Consider the following 17874-nt stretch of genomic DNA (forward strand, 5'->3'; position numbering starts at 1 on the left):
CAGATACCTGAATGCTCATCATTTTAGGAGTGTAATGGTAGCGATGTTTATCCACTCCAACAAGGGGATGGTATGGAGAAGCATACATTAGCCGTGTGAAATATATGTGTGTGATATCCTGTGATCTTGTAGGATATATCAGATGTTGATGTGTCAGTTGAGAGGGCAGAAAAGCACCCAGAGGAGAAGAACTCCCTTTTTGCACTATCTAGGATCCCCATCACTTGCTGTGTTCCTATAAGATGTTTCAGGATGGTAGCTCCAAACCTGAGTGCTTCCTCAAACCAGGTCGTGCTTTTGGCTCACCTCGCCTGACACTGCCTGCTCGGACTGGCAGCAGTTCTCGAGAGCCTCTGTCAGAGAGAGGGGTCTTAGCCACCATCTCCTGCCTAAGATGATTTTATATGGAGATGCCAGAGATTGAACTAGGAAGAAACATGTGCTGTACCACAGATCTCTTTATGAACGATGATCTGGGTAGCAGCACAACATCTCTGGATGGAGCCCTCGCTTTCATAGAGAATGTAACGTGTGAACGAACCAAAACTTACTCAGCAAGGTGATGTGGCTGTCTCTACATGTATTGAAGTCACTCTAAAAGCCCCCGTTGTCAATCTATTTGTTACCCTGGGAGATCAATTTTCTGAATTTGCAAGCTGAAATTTACATGGCTGGTGCCTAAAACATTCCTACTCCAAGGAAATTGAAATAAGCATCCAGGAATTTGGGCTACTTCTCCAGCCCAGGACTGAAGTCCTTACCTCAGAGGCTTGTTATGAAGTAAAAAAAAATGAATGCGTTAATCACATTTGGTTTTGCCCTTCCTCCAAGGAGTATAGGAGACTTTAGATGAGATCATTCTCCTATAAATTAGGCGGTGGACTTGGGGAATCTGAAATTCTTGTATGCATTCTGCCAGCTACGTGTTGGTTGATCTTGAACCAGTTTTTTTCCCTCTCTCTCCCTCTCTTTGTCTAATAGGCCTCACAGGGTGACTTTAAATTACGGGAGAGGGGGCAAGGAGAGCTGTGTGCACCCCCCCCTCCCCAAATCTCATGGAGAACAGGGTCAGTAAAAATGGAAAAAAACAACCAAAGAGACTATTTTCAATTTTAAACGATATTCCACAGAGCTTGAATCAAGGATATGCTGTTAAACTTGCAGCATCTAAAGAGATGCTTTGTTGTTGTTGTTGTTGTTGTTGTTGTTGTTGTTGTTGTTGTTGTTGTTGTTGTTGTTGTTGTTTAGTCGTTTAGTCGTGTCCGACTCTTTGTGACCCCCTGGACCAGAGCACGCCAGGCACCCCTGTCCTCCACCGCCTCCCGCAGTTTGGTCAAACTCATGCTGGTAGCTTCAAGAACACTGTCCAGCCAACTCATCCCCTGTCGTCCCCTTCTCCTTGTGCCCTCCATCTTTCCCAACATCAGGGTCTTTTCCAGGGAGTCTTCTCTTCTCATGAGGTGGCCAAAGTATTGGAGTCTCAGCTTCAGGATCTGTCCTTCCAGTGAGCACTCAGGGCTGATTTCCTTAGGAATGGAGAGGTTTGATCTTCTTGCAGTCCATGGGACTCTCAAGAGTCTCCTCCAGCACCAGAATTCAAAAGCATCCATTCTTCGGCGATCAGCCTTCTTTATGGTCCAGCTCTCACTTCCATACATCACTACTGGGAAAACCAGAGCTTGAACTATACGGACCTTTCTTTTTTTGCTTTAAGAGATGCTTAAATAAACAAAAAACCCTACATAATACCGGTGGCTCTGTTTATAACATTTCCCCGACTCCTGTTTGATGCTTGTCAAAGCTCTACCAAATTCCAGTGTCTTATAGCTTACTTCTGAGAACAGGTGTGCCCTTGGCCATCAGTACGTGGAACAGGACGAGTCCGTAACTCAAGTCAAGAGTCCCAGAGGGCCTGCTTAACAAAAGGGCTGAAGAGGCCTTACAAAATTGAGATTGCCAGGGGCCATGCTTTCAGCCAGGCAGCCTGACATATTTATGGCACCTGCAGCGTTCTGCGGAAGGCTTTATTGGGAGTTATTAATATTCAGGTGTGGGTGTGTGCAGGGGAGAAACAGCCTCTCATTAAAACGGCACCGAGTGCTATAAAGGGAAAGCTTTGTACATCTTGTTTCTGAAAGTGGATCTGAGCAGGCAGGTGGCTGCGATCGCACATTCCTTGCAAACTGTCTCATCGCCATGGAACGACATCGCAGGCAGAATAACCTACTAAAACGCTCCATGGTGAAACACGGGCTTCTTCTGCATGCCTACTACGTACAGGGGTCCACAAGCGTTGGCTTAGTTTACTTGCTGGACATTATTTGTGGCTGTTTCTGGATATTGCTATTTCAGATGTCAGATTTGTGCCTCTCCGTCCCATGACACACATAGGCTGCCTTTGAAGACGGTTCGGAAACTGCATCTCGGGCAGAATTCCTCACCCAGGTTGCTGACCGGGGCAAGATGGTTTGAGCATATTATACCAATCCAGACCCGACTGCACTGGCTGCCCATTCGTTTCCGGGCCCAATTCAAAGTGCTGCTTTATAAAGCCTTAAACAACTCAGGACTGCAATACCTCCAGGACAGCCTCTCTCTATATGAACCGACCCAGGCCCTGAGATCATCATCTAAGGTCCTTCTTTGTGTGCCTCCTCTAAAAGAGGTCCAGAGGGTGGCAACACAAGAACAGGGTCTTTTCTGCAGTGGCTCCCCGTCTGTGGAATTCTCTTCCTAGGGAGGTTCGCCTGGTGTCTTCATTATTCACCTTTAGGCACCAGGCAAAGATGTTCCTCTTTAACCGGGCCTTGGGCTGATTGGCATCTGGAGCCCTTTTAAATGTGTTGTGGGCGAGGGGATCATCAGTTTGTTTTTGTTCTTATTTTTATTATGCATTTTGTTATTTTTTTATATTGTAATTTTATGTTGTGAACTATGAGATCTTTGGGTATAGGGTGGTATACAAATTTAATAATAATAATAATAATAATAATAATAATAATAATAATAATAATAATATAATGTGAAGACTGGACGCGGGTTGTGCTGTGGGTTAAACCACATAGGCTAGGACGTGCCGATCAGAAGGTCGGTGGTTCGAATCCCTGTGACGGGGTGAGCTCCCATTGCTTGGTCCGTGCTCCTGCCCACCTAGCAGTTTGAAAGCACATCAAAGTGCAAGTAGATAAATAGGTACCGCTCCAGCGGGAAGAAGAAGAAGAGTTTGGATTTGATAACCCGCCTTTCACTCCCCTTCAGGAGTCTCAAAGCGGCTAACAATCTCCTTTCCCTTCCTCCCCCACAACAAACACTCTGTGAGGTAAGTGGGGCTGAGAGACTTCAAAGAAGTGTGACTGGCCCAAGGTCACCCAGCAGCTGCATGTGGAGGAGCGGAGACGCGAACCCGGTTCCCCAGATTACGTGACTACCACTCTTAACCACTACACCAAACAGCGTTTCCATCCGCTGTTCTGCTTTTGCCAGAAGCGGCTTAGTCATGCTGGCCACATGACCCGGAAGCTGTACGCCGGCTCCCTTGGCCAATAAAGCGAGATGAGTGCCGCAACCCCAGAGTCGGCCACGACTGGACCTAATGGTCAGGGATCCCTTTACCTTTACCTTTAATGTGAAGACTGCAGAAGAGCATTGCTGGCAAAGGAGAGCATATATCTCATTGGAAGACAGAGCAGGCGAATGAGCCTGTGAAATTGTGGCTGATATTTTTAGGTCCTGTAATAGTGTAGTCTGAGTAGAGATGGGGAAGAAATTGGCACCTGGGCTTGTTTCAGATGTTTGTTCCTGTATTTGTATCTACGTTAGGTATTGTCTTGCTGCTGCTGTACATTGAGTCCAAACGTTGGTTCATCTCAGTGTTGTCAACACTGACTCTCCCCACCTCACCCCACAGTGGCTCTCCAGGCTTTCAGGCAAGGATCTCTCCCAGCCGTATCTGGAGGTGCCAGTGATTCAACCCAGGGTTCTTCTGCGAGCCAAGCTCATATTCTGCTGCTGAGCTGTGGCCTTCCTCCGAGCCGATATTTGCCCCGTTCATCTCTGCCCATATTCTGCAGACAGCAGCAAGGAGCTTTACATCATACTGTTCCGGAATTGCTTTATCGGACTAGTAATACATTTTATTAAACACACCCAGATGGCACTCACAGGCGAGCTTTCCATCACAGATGCTGAAAACAGCACGTTGGCACAAATGTTTCTGCATGGAATGTTAATGAAATGCTCATATGTCAACAGTAGGTTTGAGATCCTGCTATAGGTTATTTCCTGGTGCCAGTCAATCTGAAGTTTGTTCTCTTCATCGCTGTGGTGGCAGTAGCTCTCAACATGGAAATAAAAAGGCTTTTCCTGGGGGCTCACTCTACAATCTGCTACAGATGGCTTGGGCACCTTGCCAAACCTCTTATTCTTCCCGCCATCATCTTGGAATGTGTGTTTGATAAAACCAGGGAAGAGAAGTGGATTCTGAGCTCACCTGAACTGAGTAGCTTCGACTGGAACTGAACCGTCCTGGCCAGATCCCTTTCCCCCACTTTCCCCCATTGCTCACCCCACTTTGTTGTTTAGTCGTTTAGTCGTGTCCGACTCTTCGTGACCCCATGGACCAGAGCACGTCAGGCACTCCTGTCTTCCACTGCCTCCCGCAGTTTGTTCAGACTCATGTTTGTAGCTTCGAAGACACTATCCAACCATCTCGTCCTCTGTTGTCCCCTTCTCCTTGTGCCCTCCATCTTTCCCAACATCAGGGTCTTTTCCAGGGAGTCTTCTCTTCTCATGAGGTGGCCAAAGTATTGGAGCCTCAGCTTCAGGATCTGTCCTTCCAGTGAGCACTCAGGGCTGATTTCCTTCGGAATGGAGAGGTTTGATCCACCTGGAGGAGGAACCGGCAAACCACTCCAGTATCCCTGCCAAGAAAACTCCATGGACAAAGACAACAGGCTCACCCCACTGCTTGTGTTTATACATCAACACAACTCGGCATCCTTTGCGCCTAAGAATGTGGGCACAGGTGGTGCCAAAGATTTTGCTCAGAGCCAACCCGAGAGAATATTGTTTTGACTGAGAGAGACAGGTGCAAATCCAAGCCTTAGCACTTCCTACTCAGAGCTGACATATGAAATGTTCGGGCTAGAGAGTAATGCTCATGACTCGAGCTTTCCCTTCTTACACCATCCTTCATCCCACCACGATTAGGGTGTAACACCTTCTGAGGAGGCTGAGTCCTATAGCCACATGAAAGCAGCGTTCATCCATGGGTACCAAACTGTAGCAAAAAGCTCTCAACTGCATCACTTGTGCTTACGGCAGAACTTCTTGCAGTCTCGTTGTCCTTGCATAACATTAACTTCCTGAAGCTCGGAGTATCTGCTATATGCATATACTGATTCCCACAATTCCTTGCAGTCCTTGGATCCATTCAGCTGTTGCCTGCTGCTTTCTGCTATCTCTTCCCAGCTACAGATTTCTCGTTCTCGGAACAGTTGGGGAAGGGATGCGGGTGGCGTTGTGGTCTAAACCACTGAGCCTAGGGCTTGCCAATCAGAAGGTCGGCGGTTCGAATCTCCACGATGAGGTGAGCTCCCGTTGCTCAGTCCCAGCTCCTGCCAACCTAGCAGTTCGAAAGCACACCAGTGCAAGTAGATAAATAGGTACCACTCTGGCAGGAAGGTAAACGGCATTTCCATGCACTGTTCTGGTTTCACCCGAAGTGGCTTAGTCATGACGCAGAAAAACTGTCTGCGGACAAACCTTGGCTCCCTCGGCCAGTAAAGCAAGATGAGCGCCGCAACCCCAGGGTCGTTCGCGACTGGACTTAACTGTCAGGGGTCCTTTACCTTTACCTTTTTAACAGTTGGGGAACATCTGGCCCCCATGGGCCAGATGTAGCCCACCGTGGCTTAGAATTTGACCTGTGACCCTTCTTAGCCCTATGTGACTATATCTATCTACATTTTTTATTCGATTTTCAAAAATAGAGAAAGAAAAAGAAAAGAAAGAACATAAACATACATCAAATAACCATACAAAATCCTCATAGTGAGATTACTCTGAATCTCCTGACTTCCCTCCATCCCATCCCTGGGTTCTCTTGATTCTATTTTCAACTGCATATCAATGCTTCTCCATTTTTTCCATCTTCCTAAGTTATCTATATTATCTATTGGCTTACAAGTGTGTTTAAAATCCTGCTAATGTTTTGACCTGTTTGCAATGATTTTGTATATACGTTATAAACATTCCCCATTCCTTTTTAAATTTCTTGTCTTGATTCCTGAGCTTCCCAGTTAATTTCGCCATTTCATGATACTCCGTCAACTTGACTTGCCATTCTTCTTTAGTTAGGGTTGTCTCTTCCTTCCATCTCTGGGCTAGCAGCATCCGAGCGGCCATTGTAGCATACATGAACAGTTTTTTGGTATTTCGGTACGTGTAATTCCTAATAAAAAAAGCTTCTGGTTTTTTAAAACAAAGGTTATTTTAAACATTTTTTTTTCATTTTTTATATATCATTTCCCAGCCCTATGTGACAATTTGTTGTTGTTGTTTAGTTGTGTCTGACTCTTCGTGACCCCCTGGACCAGAGCACGCCAGGCACTCCTGTCTTCTACTGCCTCCCGCAGTTTGGTCAAACTCATGCTGGTAGCTTCGAGAACACTGTCCAACCATCTCGTCCTCTGTCGTCCCCTTCTCCTTGCACCCTCCATATTTCCCAACATCAGGGTCTTTTCCAGGGAGTCTTCTCCTGAGGTGGCCAAAGTCTTGGAGCCTCAGCTTCAGGATCTGTCCTTCCAGTGAGCACTCAGGGCTGATTTCCTTCAGAATGGAGAGGTTTGATCTTCTTGCAGTCCATGGGACTCTCGAGAGTCTCCTCCAAGACCATAATTCAAAAGCATCAATTCTTCGGCGATCAACCTTCTTTATGGTCCAGCTCTCACTTCCATATCTCACTTCCATACATCACTACTATTAGACATACCAGAATGGCTCCTCTTCACCTAAATGGGAGCTGAATTGCTGTGGGCAACTGGAAAGGGTGGAGTTGGATAAATCCTCTCCATGTCCTAAGATCCCCTCTAGGCTTAATTGCACAGTGGGGAATTTTTAGTAAGGAGAGAAGGGGAGAAAACCCAGGGGGGAGAAAGAGGAAGTGGCAGAAAGCATTTGGGAGTTCTGGCTCTTCCTCCTTAGCTCAAAATCTTCCCAGGACACTCTCCAGCCACATTCATCCTTAGTATCCAGGACCCAAGGGGATGTTCCCCGTCCAGTGCTCTGTTTCGGTTGGCTCTCTAATGAAAGATGGAGACCCAGCAGATTGCCCAAAATAACAACAACAACAACAACAACAACAACAACAACAACAACAATAATAATAATTTATTTATACCCCGCCACTCTGGGCGGCTTCCAAAAAAATATTAAAATACTGTAATACATCAAACATTAAAAGCTTCCCTAAACAGGGCTGCCTTCAGATGTCTTCTAAAAGTCTGGTAGTTGTTGTTCTCTTTGACATCTTGTTTGACAACTTGCCCTTAGGCACACAGGGATCCCATTGGGAGATCTTGCTCCTGACCTCAAGGCTCAAGTGCCGGTCGGGTGTCTCCCACAGAGAACCTTTTTGGATTCTAAAGGCAGCGTTCCAGCCATGTTCAAATGCGGCCCTCGAAAACCACAGGCAGAATGTTACCCTGGCTCTGTTCAGAATCAGACGTGGGAATCTAGGCTAGTAAGTGATCGGCGTCATGTGTGCCTAACTTCATTTCCGGGCAAAGATTTTAATTTGCATCCTTTTTGGTTTTCATCCGCAGAGTTTGCTGGTTCTCTTTTTCCTTTTTAAGGGACTGCTGGAACCTGGTTGCTGAGGGAAAGGTTTTTGCAGTGGCTCAAGGGAAACGCACAGACGGCTTCTTGCCATGTGATCTAACATGTGGGTTAGGCGCTGTAGCACCGTAAGATCTCGTTTTATCTGCCCAGCCTCCTCCCGTGGGGTTTTCTCAGTTTCCACAAAAGACCTTTTATGTATTTAGAGCTATGATCTGCCAACATGTCAGATGCAAGTAGATTCTGTGTCCGTGGGGAACAGGAAACTGAGGGTGTGCCTGCTGTTATCTCTCCTGGCTGCCTTATCTGTGTTTCTCCCTGAGAGGAGGAGCACCACCGCTTGTGGGATTTTCAGAAGAATCTGATTAAGAGACAGTAGATTGCGCTGAGTACCGTATTTTTCGCTCTATAAGACGCACCAGACCGTAAGACGCACCTAGTTTTTGGAAGAGGAAAACAAGAAAAAAAATATTCTAAATCTCAGAAGCCAGAACAAGAGGGATCGCTGCGCAGCAAAAGCAGCAATCCCTCTTGCTGTTCTGGCTTCTGGGATAGCTGTGCAGCCTGCATTCGCTCCATAAGACGCACACACATTTCCCCTTACTTTTTAGGAGGGAAAAAGTGAGTCTTATAGAGCAAAAAATACGGTAATTCTAATCGTAAAAGTATTGAATAGGTTATTGCTAAGGTGGCTGTTCTTGTTTCATAGAAGCTTAGGTTGTTGTGGATTCTGCTTGTGCGCACACACATAGGGATAGCTTAACGTGGTAAACCTCCAGATGTTTTGGACTACAACTCCCATCAACCTCAGCCAGCAGGCTCATGGGAGTTGTAGTCCGGCAACATAGGGAGGGCACTGTGCTGGCTATCCCTGCGGTATCGCAGCCTCTCCCAAATCTGGTGTCCACTAATTCCTTGGAGTACAACTCCCCTCCTTCCCAGCCAACATGGCTGTGCTGGCAAAGCTTGATGGGAATTGTAGTTCAAAGCATCAGGAGGCAGGAAAGGATGCTGTAAGCATAAGCGTTCTCATTTTATTTATTTATTTTTAAATTTTTTTATTGAACAAGCAGAGTCTTAAAATACATACAATACCAGCAAACAAACATAGAAATTATTGAGAGTATACGTGCAAAAGAACAAAAAGAAAGCAAAAAAAAGAAAAAGAGAGGGGGGGAGAAAAGAAAAAAGAAAAGAAGAATAAAATTATGAATAGAGTAAAAAAAATAGCAATATGTCATATTTTAGTCTGCAAAGAAAAGAAATGTCTGACTATACCCATGGTACTAATTTTCAAATAAACGATTATTTATACAGTTACACAACATTGTTTTTTGTTAACTTAATTTAACTTTATCTAACATGTACTTTGTGACATGTCCAGGGACGCGGGTGGCGCTGTGGGTTAAACCACAGAGCCGAGGACTTGCCAGTCAGAAGGCCGGTGGTTCGAATCCCCGTGACGGGGTGAGCTCCCGTTCCTCGGTCCCTGCTCCTGCCAACCTAGCAGTTCGAAAGCACACCAGTGCAAGTAGATAAATAGGTACCGCTCCAGCGGGAAGGTAAACGGTGTTTCCGTGCACTGCTCTGGTTCGCCAGAAGCGGCTTAGTCCTGCCCCTCCACATAACCCGGAAGCTGTACGCCGGCTCCCTCGGCCAATAAAGCGAGATGAGCGCCGCAACCCCAGAGTCTTCCGCAACTGGACCTAATGGTCAGGGTTCCCTTTACCTTTAGCATGTACTTTACAAGGCTCATTCAATGTCTGCCAGAAAACATTTACTATTGCAGCACCCTTTGAGTAAGCATTCACATTTTAGACCCGCCCTTGTGCTGGCAGCCTATCAAATTAAATATAAGGAAGATACTGACTTTTCCCATTGGTCCGGCTAGCCCTGTGTTGGCCAACTAATTGGCTCTTCAGGGTCTCGGGCAACTTGCTATTCAAGCTCCTTTTGAACATCACTGCCAGAGATGTCAAGTATTTACTCTGCCTCAGAGCTTACACCAAACGTGGGCTAGTATCCCATTCTGAAATGGCACGTTTCCCCTTGGAACCAAATAGCTGATGTCTCTTCCCTTCTCTTTTACTGCACAGGTCGGGGACCACAAATTCAGCGCCCACCGGATTGTCTTGGCGGCCTCCATCCCTTACTTCCACGCCATGTTTACAAACGACATGATGGAGTGCAAGCAAGATGAAATTGTCATGCAGGGCATGGATCCAAGGTAATAATAATAATAACAATAATAACAATAATAATAATAATTTTTATTTATACCCTGCCCTCCCCAGCCAAGGTCGGGCTCAGGGCGGCTAACAAGCAATAATAAAAACAAGTTGAATGAATACAACTTAAAAACAAGATTAAAATACATTAAAATATTAAAATGCAGCCTCATCACAGGAGGAGAAAGGAAAAAGGAAAAAGAAAGAGGGGAAGGGAATCAAATTGACTCCAAGCCAAAGGCCAGGCGGAACACCTCTGTCTTACAGGCCCTGCGGAAAGAAATCAGACCCTGCAGGGCCCTGGTCTCATGAGACAGTGTGTTCCACCAGTGTTGAAAAGGCCCTGGCTCTGGTTGAGGCTAATCTGACTTCCTTAGGGCCCGGGACCACTAGGGTGTTGCTATTTATGGACCTTGAGGCTCTCCGTGGGGCAGACCGGGAGAGGCGGTCCCGTAGGTACGAGAGTCCTAGGCCGTGAAGGGCTTTAAAGGTCAAGACCAGCACCTTGAACCTGACCCTATACTCCACCGGGAGCCAGTGCAGCTGGAAAAGCACTGGGTGAATATGCTCCCATGGCAGAGACCCCGTGAGGAGCCTCGCTGCAGCATTCTGCACCCGCTGGAGTTTCTGGAACAGCTTCAAGGGCAGCTCCGCGTAGAGCAAATTACAGTAGTCAAGCCTGGAGGTGACCATCGCATGGATCACTGTGGCCAGGTCGGGGCGGGAAAGGTAAGGGACCAACTGCTTGATGGTAATCCATGGGGAGTTGCTTCTCGGGGGTGCAGCAGCTTAGAAATACTTAAAAAGGGAACTGATCCTTCTCAGTTGTGGAAAAAGGTCACCCCCGAAATGAAAAATTGGAATCTCCCATTTACTACTCAATGAAAAAAAATTGCTGGTACAGTCATACCTCAGGTTGAATGTGCTTCGGGATGAGCACATTCGAGTTGCGCTCCATGGCAACCCAGAAGTAACGGAGCGCATTACTTCCGGGTTTCGCCGCTTGCGCATGTGCAGACGCTCAAAATGATGTCATGCGCAGAAGCGCCGAAACGTGACCCGCGCACATGCAGATGCGCCGACACGAGTTACGTTTGCTTCCAGATGCGAATGGGGCTCCGGAACAGTTCCCGTTCGCATCTAGAGGTACCACTGTATTGGAGATTCGCTCGAAGTAGGAGCCACCCTTACTCCAGATACCAAAAAGTAATCAGAACACGCAATCAAAGTGATGTGGGAACTTTATGGCGCTTGTAACCAAGACAAACCACAACCTCAATTTATTCTAAACAATAAGAAGTAATATACAGAGTACAGAACGTTGCACAAGTACAGTGGTACCTCGGGTTAAGTACTTAATTCGTTCCGGAGGTCCGTTCTTAACCTGAAACTGTTCTTAACCTGAAGCACCACTTTAGCTAATGGGGCCTCCCGCTGCTGCCGCTGCGCCGCCGGAGCACGATTTCTGTTCTCATCCTGAAGCAAAGTTCTTAACCCAAGGTAATATTTCTGGGTTAGCGGAGTTTGTAACCTGAAGCGTATGTAACCCGAGGTACCACTGCACTAGAAAATTTGTAACCTCTGGTTTTCCTGCATTCTAATACGTAATTATAATCATTACATAATTCTTTATACAGTTACATATACAAAAATATGTTTTATTGATTTGGGGGTGAGTTTTTCTCCCCAAAACATTTGGAAACGGTGGTTCGTTCCTTTGCTTTTAGGTAAAAGTTCATCTAACTAAGCTACAGGAACATGAGGTTGTAAAGATGTTATAACCTTAGTACGTCACAGTTGCTGTTTTCCAGCTTATCTCTGCAATTCCAAGGACTAAAAGCGCAATGTTCTTGTCGCTGTTGAAGGCCTGGAATCCTTGGAATCTGACAAAGGTCTATCAATCAACACAGACCTTGTCAGTGTTGGTGCCCCTCCCCACCGACCCTCACACACACACACACACAATTGTTTTGAAGTGGTTTATAAAGTCATGCGTGTGTTTACTCACATCTCACGCTCTCCCATTCTTCTCTGGCCCGTTTAGCGCACTGGAAGCTCTGATCAACTTTGCCTACAATGGGCACTTGGCAATCGACCAGCAGAACGTCCAGTCCTTGCTGATGGGGGCAAGTTTCTTGCAGCTGCAAAACATCAAGGATGCCTGCTGCTCGTTCCTCAGAGAGAGGTGAGGGGGAATCTCGCTGTTATGACGCAGGATGTGCTTTTTTATTTTATTTTTCTATTTTTTATTATTTTAACAGATAGAACATATGCCGTATTTTTCGCTCTATAAGACGCACTTTTCCCCCTCCAAAAATTCAGGGGAAATGTGTGTGAGTCTTATGGGGCGAATGCAGGCTCCATGGCTTCAGCGAAAGCAACGCGAATAATAATAATAATAAATTTTATTTATACCCCGCCCTCCCCAGCCGAAGCCGGGCTCAGAGCGGCTAGCATCAAATGTATAACACATTAACATAAAATCAGACAATCACTTCAAATACATCCTCAAATCAGATCAGGATCAGAATAAAATCCAATCAGATGGCAACCCGCAGATTAGGGTTGGGGACCTTAAATGCTCACCAGGCCCAACTGTTTGTGCTGAACTTATATAGGCCTGTGAGAAAAATTGGGAGGCCACGTTCATGCAAGTTCTTATGAAAGGAGAGGGAGTCAGACTGAACCCCGACCAAAGGCCTGGCAGAACAGCTCCGTCTTGCAGGCCCTGCGGAAAGATGTCAAGTCCCGCAGGACCCTAGTCTCTTGTGACAGAGCATTCCACCAGATTGGAGCCACAGCCGAAAAAGCCCTGGCTCTGGCTGAGGCCAGCCTAACCTCTCTGTGGCCTGGGAGTTCAGGACGTTTTTGTTTGAAGACCGTAAATTCCTCTGTGGGAGCGCTCCCTCTGCGCTCCAGAGGCTTCGCGTTGCTTTCGCTGAAGCCAGGAGAGCAAGAGGGATCAGTGCGCACCGACCCCTCTTGCTCTCCTGGCTTCGCTTCGCTGGGGAGGCGCTGTGCAGCTTTCCCTCTCTGCGCAGCGCCCCTTCAGCGAAGCGGGAGGAGAAATGGAAGGGGCTCCATTTCTCCTGCCGCTTTGCTGAAGGGGCGCTATGCAGAGAGGGAGAGAAAATTTTTTCTTGTTCTGCCTCTCTAAAACTAGGTGCGTCTTATGGTCGGGTGCGTCCTATAGAGTGAAAAATACGATAAAACATACAAAAGAAAACACACTACAATACTACACAACAAAAGAAAAGAAAAAACAGACATAAAACCACATATTATTTCTAAAGTTCATTTTAAATTTCTTTATTAACTGACTTCCTCGAATCCCCTTTAACTGAATTTCATTATTTCACCTTGTAACAATTCTCCAAAATCATCTTTCTACTGCAGTTAACTCCTTCAATCTACTATCTTCATCTCTTTTCTTATTGACTTAGATCCATATTAATATTCAACATCCTTTTTCAAATCCTAGGCCTATTTGGTACTTTCAAGTATTTTCGACTTATATTACAATATTTAGCTAAATCATCTTTAAATTTCTTCCAATCTTCTTGGTGTTCCTCTTCTTTCTGATCGCGGATTCTTCCATTCAGGTCTACCAGCTCCAAAAACTTCAACATCTTCATCTGCCATTCTTCTACTGTTGGTATTTCTTGAGATTTCCTTGACGCAGGGGGTGCTTTGTGTGACTGTTTCCCTTATCCCAAGGCGGAATCGTAGGCGCATCAAGATTTCAGAGATTCCGTCTGTCCTCTGCAATCCAGACTGTGCGGCATGCTACAAAGCAGGAAGTGTGTGCAAAATAGAGATAGCTCCTGATACGGAAGTGAGGCAAAATCTTTCTTGCACAGACACACACCAGGGAAAACCCGGCCAGCAGCTAGCATTTCCGGGGGCCCATTTTGAGAAGAGCTTAAGGAACGGTGGTCCACCGCCTCGGTTGCCATTTCCTGAAAGCAAAATCTGCTGTTGCAGCAGATATTGAATTTCCTGAAGGCTAAATCTGTTGCTGCAAACAGATGCTGTCACTGTACCAGCCCCCAGGCCTGGGAGAGGTGGTCTAAGGGGCCTGGATGGTCTTCCCCCCTCCCAACCCCTAAGACAGGCATAGGCAAACTCGGCCCTCCAGATGTTTTTGGGACTACAATTCCCATAATCCCTGACCACTGGTCCTGTTAGCTAGGGATCATGGGAGTTGTAGTCTCAAAAAATCTGGAAGGCCGAGTTTGCCTATACCTGCCCTAAGAAGTCTGTTGAAGGCATGGCAGTGGGGATTTAAAGATGTCTCCTATTTCAAAGCCTTCCCCCCAAGTTAAGAAACTTAAGAGTACTTCGTACGAGAGAACCACAGAGCCAGCTTAATACAAAGTTATATATTTCTGTATAATAATAATAATAATATTTTATTTATATCCCGCCCTCCCCAGCCAAAGCCGGGCTCAGAGCGGCTAACAACAATAAAAATAGCACAGTTTACATAAAATCACAGTCAATTAATTGAAATCAGTTCAGAGTCAAATTAATGGCAACCATTGGGCTAGAGTTCTATGAAGATTACAGAAGGAGAGAGGGGGTCAGACTGTGCCTTGGCCAAAGACCTGGCGGAACAGCTCTGTCTTGCAGGCCCTGCAGAAATATGTCAAGTCCCGCAGGGCCCTAGTCTCTTGTGACAGAGCGTTCCTCCAGATCGGGGCCACAGCCGAAAAAGCCCTGGCTCTGGTTGAGGCCAGCCTAACCTCCCTGTGGCCCGGGACCTCCAAGATGTTTTTGTTTGAAGACTGTAAGGTCCTCCGTGGGACATACCAGGAGAGGCGGTCCTGTAGGTACGAGGGTCCTAGGCCGTATAGGGCTTTAAAGGTCAAAACCAGCACCTTAAACCTGATCCTGTACTCCACCGGGAGCCATTGCAGCAGGGGGAAAAGGCAGGTTATAAATACATATATACAAATAATAATGATGATACATTTAAAGCTAGTTGAGACTCAGCTCTTCTTCTAGGTTGTTAGAATTGTCCTGTGCCAGCACCTTTGGATAGGTGCCCCATTGGAGTGAGCCAAGGAGGCTACTGGAAGATGGTTTCTCATGAGCAAGTCCCAACAGTTGAGGTGCCTGGAAATCTCTCTTCACCATTTTGGAACTCCTCCTCCCCCCTTTTTTTTAAAGAAAAGACCCTAGCTCAGGGGCTGACCAACCTTTGAACCAAAAGCAATAATAATAATAGTAATAATAATAATATTATTTATACCCCGCCCATCTGGCTGGGTTTCCCCAGCCACTCTGGGCGGCTTCCAGCAGAATATTAAAATATAGTACAATGATTCATCAAATATTAAAAGCTCCCCTAAACAGGGCTGCCTTCAGATGTCTTCTAAAAGTCCGATAGTTGTTTATCTCCTTGACATCTGATGGGAGGGCGTTCCACAGGGCAGGTGCCACCACCGAGAAGGCCCTCTGCCTGGTTCCCTGTAACTTCACTTCCCACAGTGAGGGAAGCGCCAGAAGGCCATCGGAGCTGGACTTCAGTGTCTGGGTACAACAACAACAACAACAACAACAACAACAACAATAATTTATATAACGCCATTTATCAAAAGATCCCAGGGTGGTGGATCTTTGTTGCATCTTAAAGATGAATTAATTTATTGTGGCATGGCAGTCTTGGACTACAGTGTACTTCACCAGATCTATGAAATGCTAATTAGTTGAACCAAGTGAAGCTTAGTCACTCAAAAAAATATCTGGTGGCCAAGGTTACAGAGACAAATCCCTTTACCAACCTATTTGATCTCTCCCCCCTTACTTAAAAGGTAAAGGGACCCCTGACCATTAGGTCCAGTTGCAGATGACTCTGGGGTTGTGGCGCTCATCTCGCTTTTTTGGCCGAGGGAGCCGGCATACAGCTTCTGGGTCATGTGGCCACCATGACTAAGCCGCTTCTGGCAAACGAGAGCAGCGCACGGAAACGCCGTTTACCTTCCCGCTGGAGCGGTACCTATTTATCTACTTGCACTTTGACGTGCTTTTGAATAGGTTGGCAGGAGCAGGGACCGAGCAACAGGAGCTCACCCCATCACAGGAGTTCAAACCACCGACCTTCTGATCAGCAAGTCCTAGGCTCTGTGGTTTAACCCACAGCGCCACCCGCATCCCTCCCCCTTACTTACTTCTTTTTAAATACTGGCGATTCCTTTGCGGTGTTGCCTGGATGGCTTTAAAAGAGGATTAGACAAATTCACGGAGGATAAGGCTTTCTGTGGCTACTAGCCTTGATGACTGTGCTTCGAATCAGAACGAGCCATGATCAGGAGAATAGTATTTCAAAAAGCAGGCGCCAAACAAAAGCCAGACCCTTAATTTGTCCACCAAATGCAGTCCTCCATAGTAGCATTGCTCCTGAAATCTTTGCTGCCGTGCCCCAAAAGAGTGCATTTGTGGACAGGATCCTTGATGCAGAAAGTGGAGGCTGCCTTCCTCTGCCGTTCCCTTTCTCTGTAGAGGACATTGCACTGAAATATTTTATTGTCACTTGTACAACTTGTATACAGTGAGATATCATCATCATCAACCTTTATTACGGTCCAGAGACCCAACAAATTGTTACAAAGCGATACACAATTCATTCAGCCTACCTCCAGGTTAAACAAGCATTTTGTTCAGAGTATAGGGATCATTGGTTCTTGCAACCACCGATAAGAACTTGGCCACTGCTAATGTTCTAGCATTTGTCCGGTCTTCCAATAGGAACCTGACATAGTGAGCCTCTTATTTTCCCGGGAAAGGTACCAGCAAGGGTAATATCAGTTCAGCCCTGGCTTGCTCATATTTTGCACAGTCCAACAAAATACGTTTTATGGAATCGATGCCTTGGGAACACGAGCAAGTCTAGTCTTAATTCTCCTCGTTTACTGACACGCACCCACCAAACCCACCATAAAGTCTTTTCAAGTTCACAGTAAGGCGCAGTAAAGGCAGGAGCCCTATCCACTTCCCTGTCCATTTGTGTCTAGGGCAAAGGTAGAGTGACCTAGAAGAGGAAATTGCTGAGCAGTCTGGCTTTATAGCTTTTGGACTGGAGAGAATGCTTGGCTGAAGATTCTGTGGAATGCTGCCCTGTAACTTGGGCTGGGTCAAAAGACATGCACACTTGTTGCCAATTCATCAGAAAAGGAGAATTTGAAATATCTGTGGCCTGCCAAAAAGCCATTCTCTCCCCCCCCTCCCTTCCACTCATACCATTTGAGTTAAGCCGCATCGTTGACGTGCCTCTAGTTAAAAGGTCAGAGGACCAGGTGGGTCTTTAGCCAGCTGGGCTTTCCACTGCTACCTGTATTGCTTGATTTCTCTTTCCCTCTCCCTGATGCAATTGTAAAGAAGTGCTTCAATAGAAGAGAGGAGTGTAAACTTCACATCAAAGCCTGCTTTGGGTCATCTTTTAGATAGGGTGAAGAGGAACCTTCTTTCTGTTGGCTGGGGGCTGTAGCTAGCCACGGTCATAGACAGATTCCAGGTGTCAAATCAAAGAGCCAATTACCGTATTTTTCGCTCTATGGGACGCACCCGATCGTAGGACGCACCTAGTTTTAGAGGGGGAGAACAAGAAAAGAAATTATCTCCCTTTCTGCACAGCGCCCCTTCAGCGAAGCGGCAGGCGAAACGGAGCCCCTTCCATTTCTCCTCCCACTTCGCTGAAGGGGCGCTGCGCAGAGAGGGAAAGCTACGCACTGCCTCTCCAGCGAAGCGAAGCCTGGAGAGCAAGAGGGATTGGTGTGCCCCGTTCCCTCTTGCTCTCCTGGCTTCAGTG

The 17874-nt window shown here is 46.5% G+C and overlaps 2 protein-coding genes across 4 annotated transcripts in view; one reads left to right on the top strand and one right to left on the bottom strand.

The window, feature by feature from the left end:
• Window positions 1-17874, bottom strand: part of LOC310746227 (cathelicidin-related peptide Oh-Cath-like) — a 520941-nt gene that overhangs the window by 390797 nt on the left and 112270 nt on the right. The gene's annotated exons all lie outside the window — the stretch shown is intronic.
• KLHL18 (kelch like family member 18) overlaps window positions 1-17874 on the top strand; it is a gene marked incomplete at its 5' end in the record, with an annotated part of 46903 nt that overhangs the window by 8589 nt on the left and 20440 nt on the right. For both annotated transcript variants that reach the window (XM_083579596.1, XM_083579595.1), the window contains 2 exons: window positions 9933-10063; window positions 12109-12249. In XM_083579596.1, the coding sequence (XP_083435722.1) occupies window positions 9933-10063; window positions 12109-12249 (272 nt within the window). The remainder of the gene's footprint in view (window positions 1-9932; window positions 10064-12108; window positions 12250-17874) is intronic.

Source organism: Podarcis filfolensis, assembly GCF_964270895.1.
Source record: "Podarcis filfolensis genome assembly, chromosome: 12".
NCBI lineage: Eukaryota > Metazoa > Chordata > Lepidosauria > Squamata > Lacertidae > Podarcis > Podarcis filfolensis.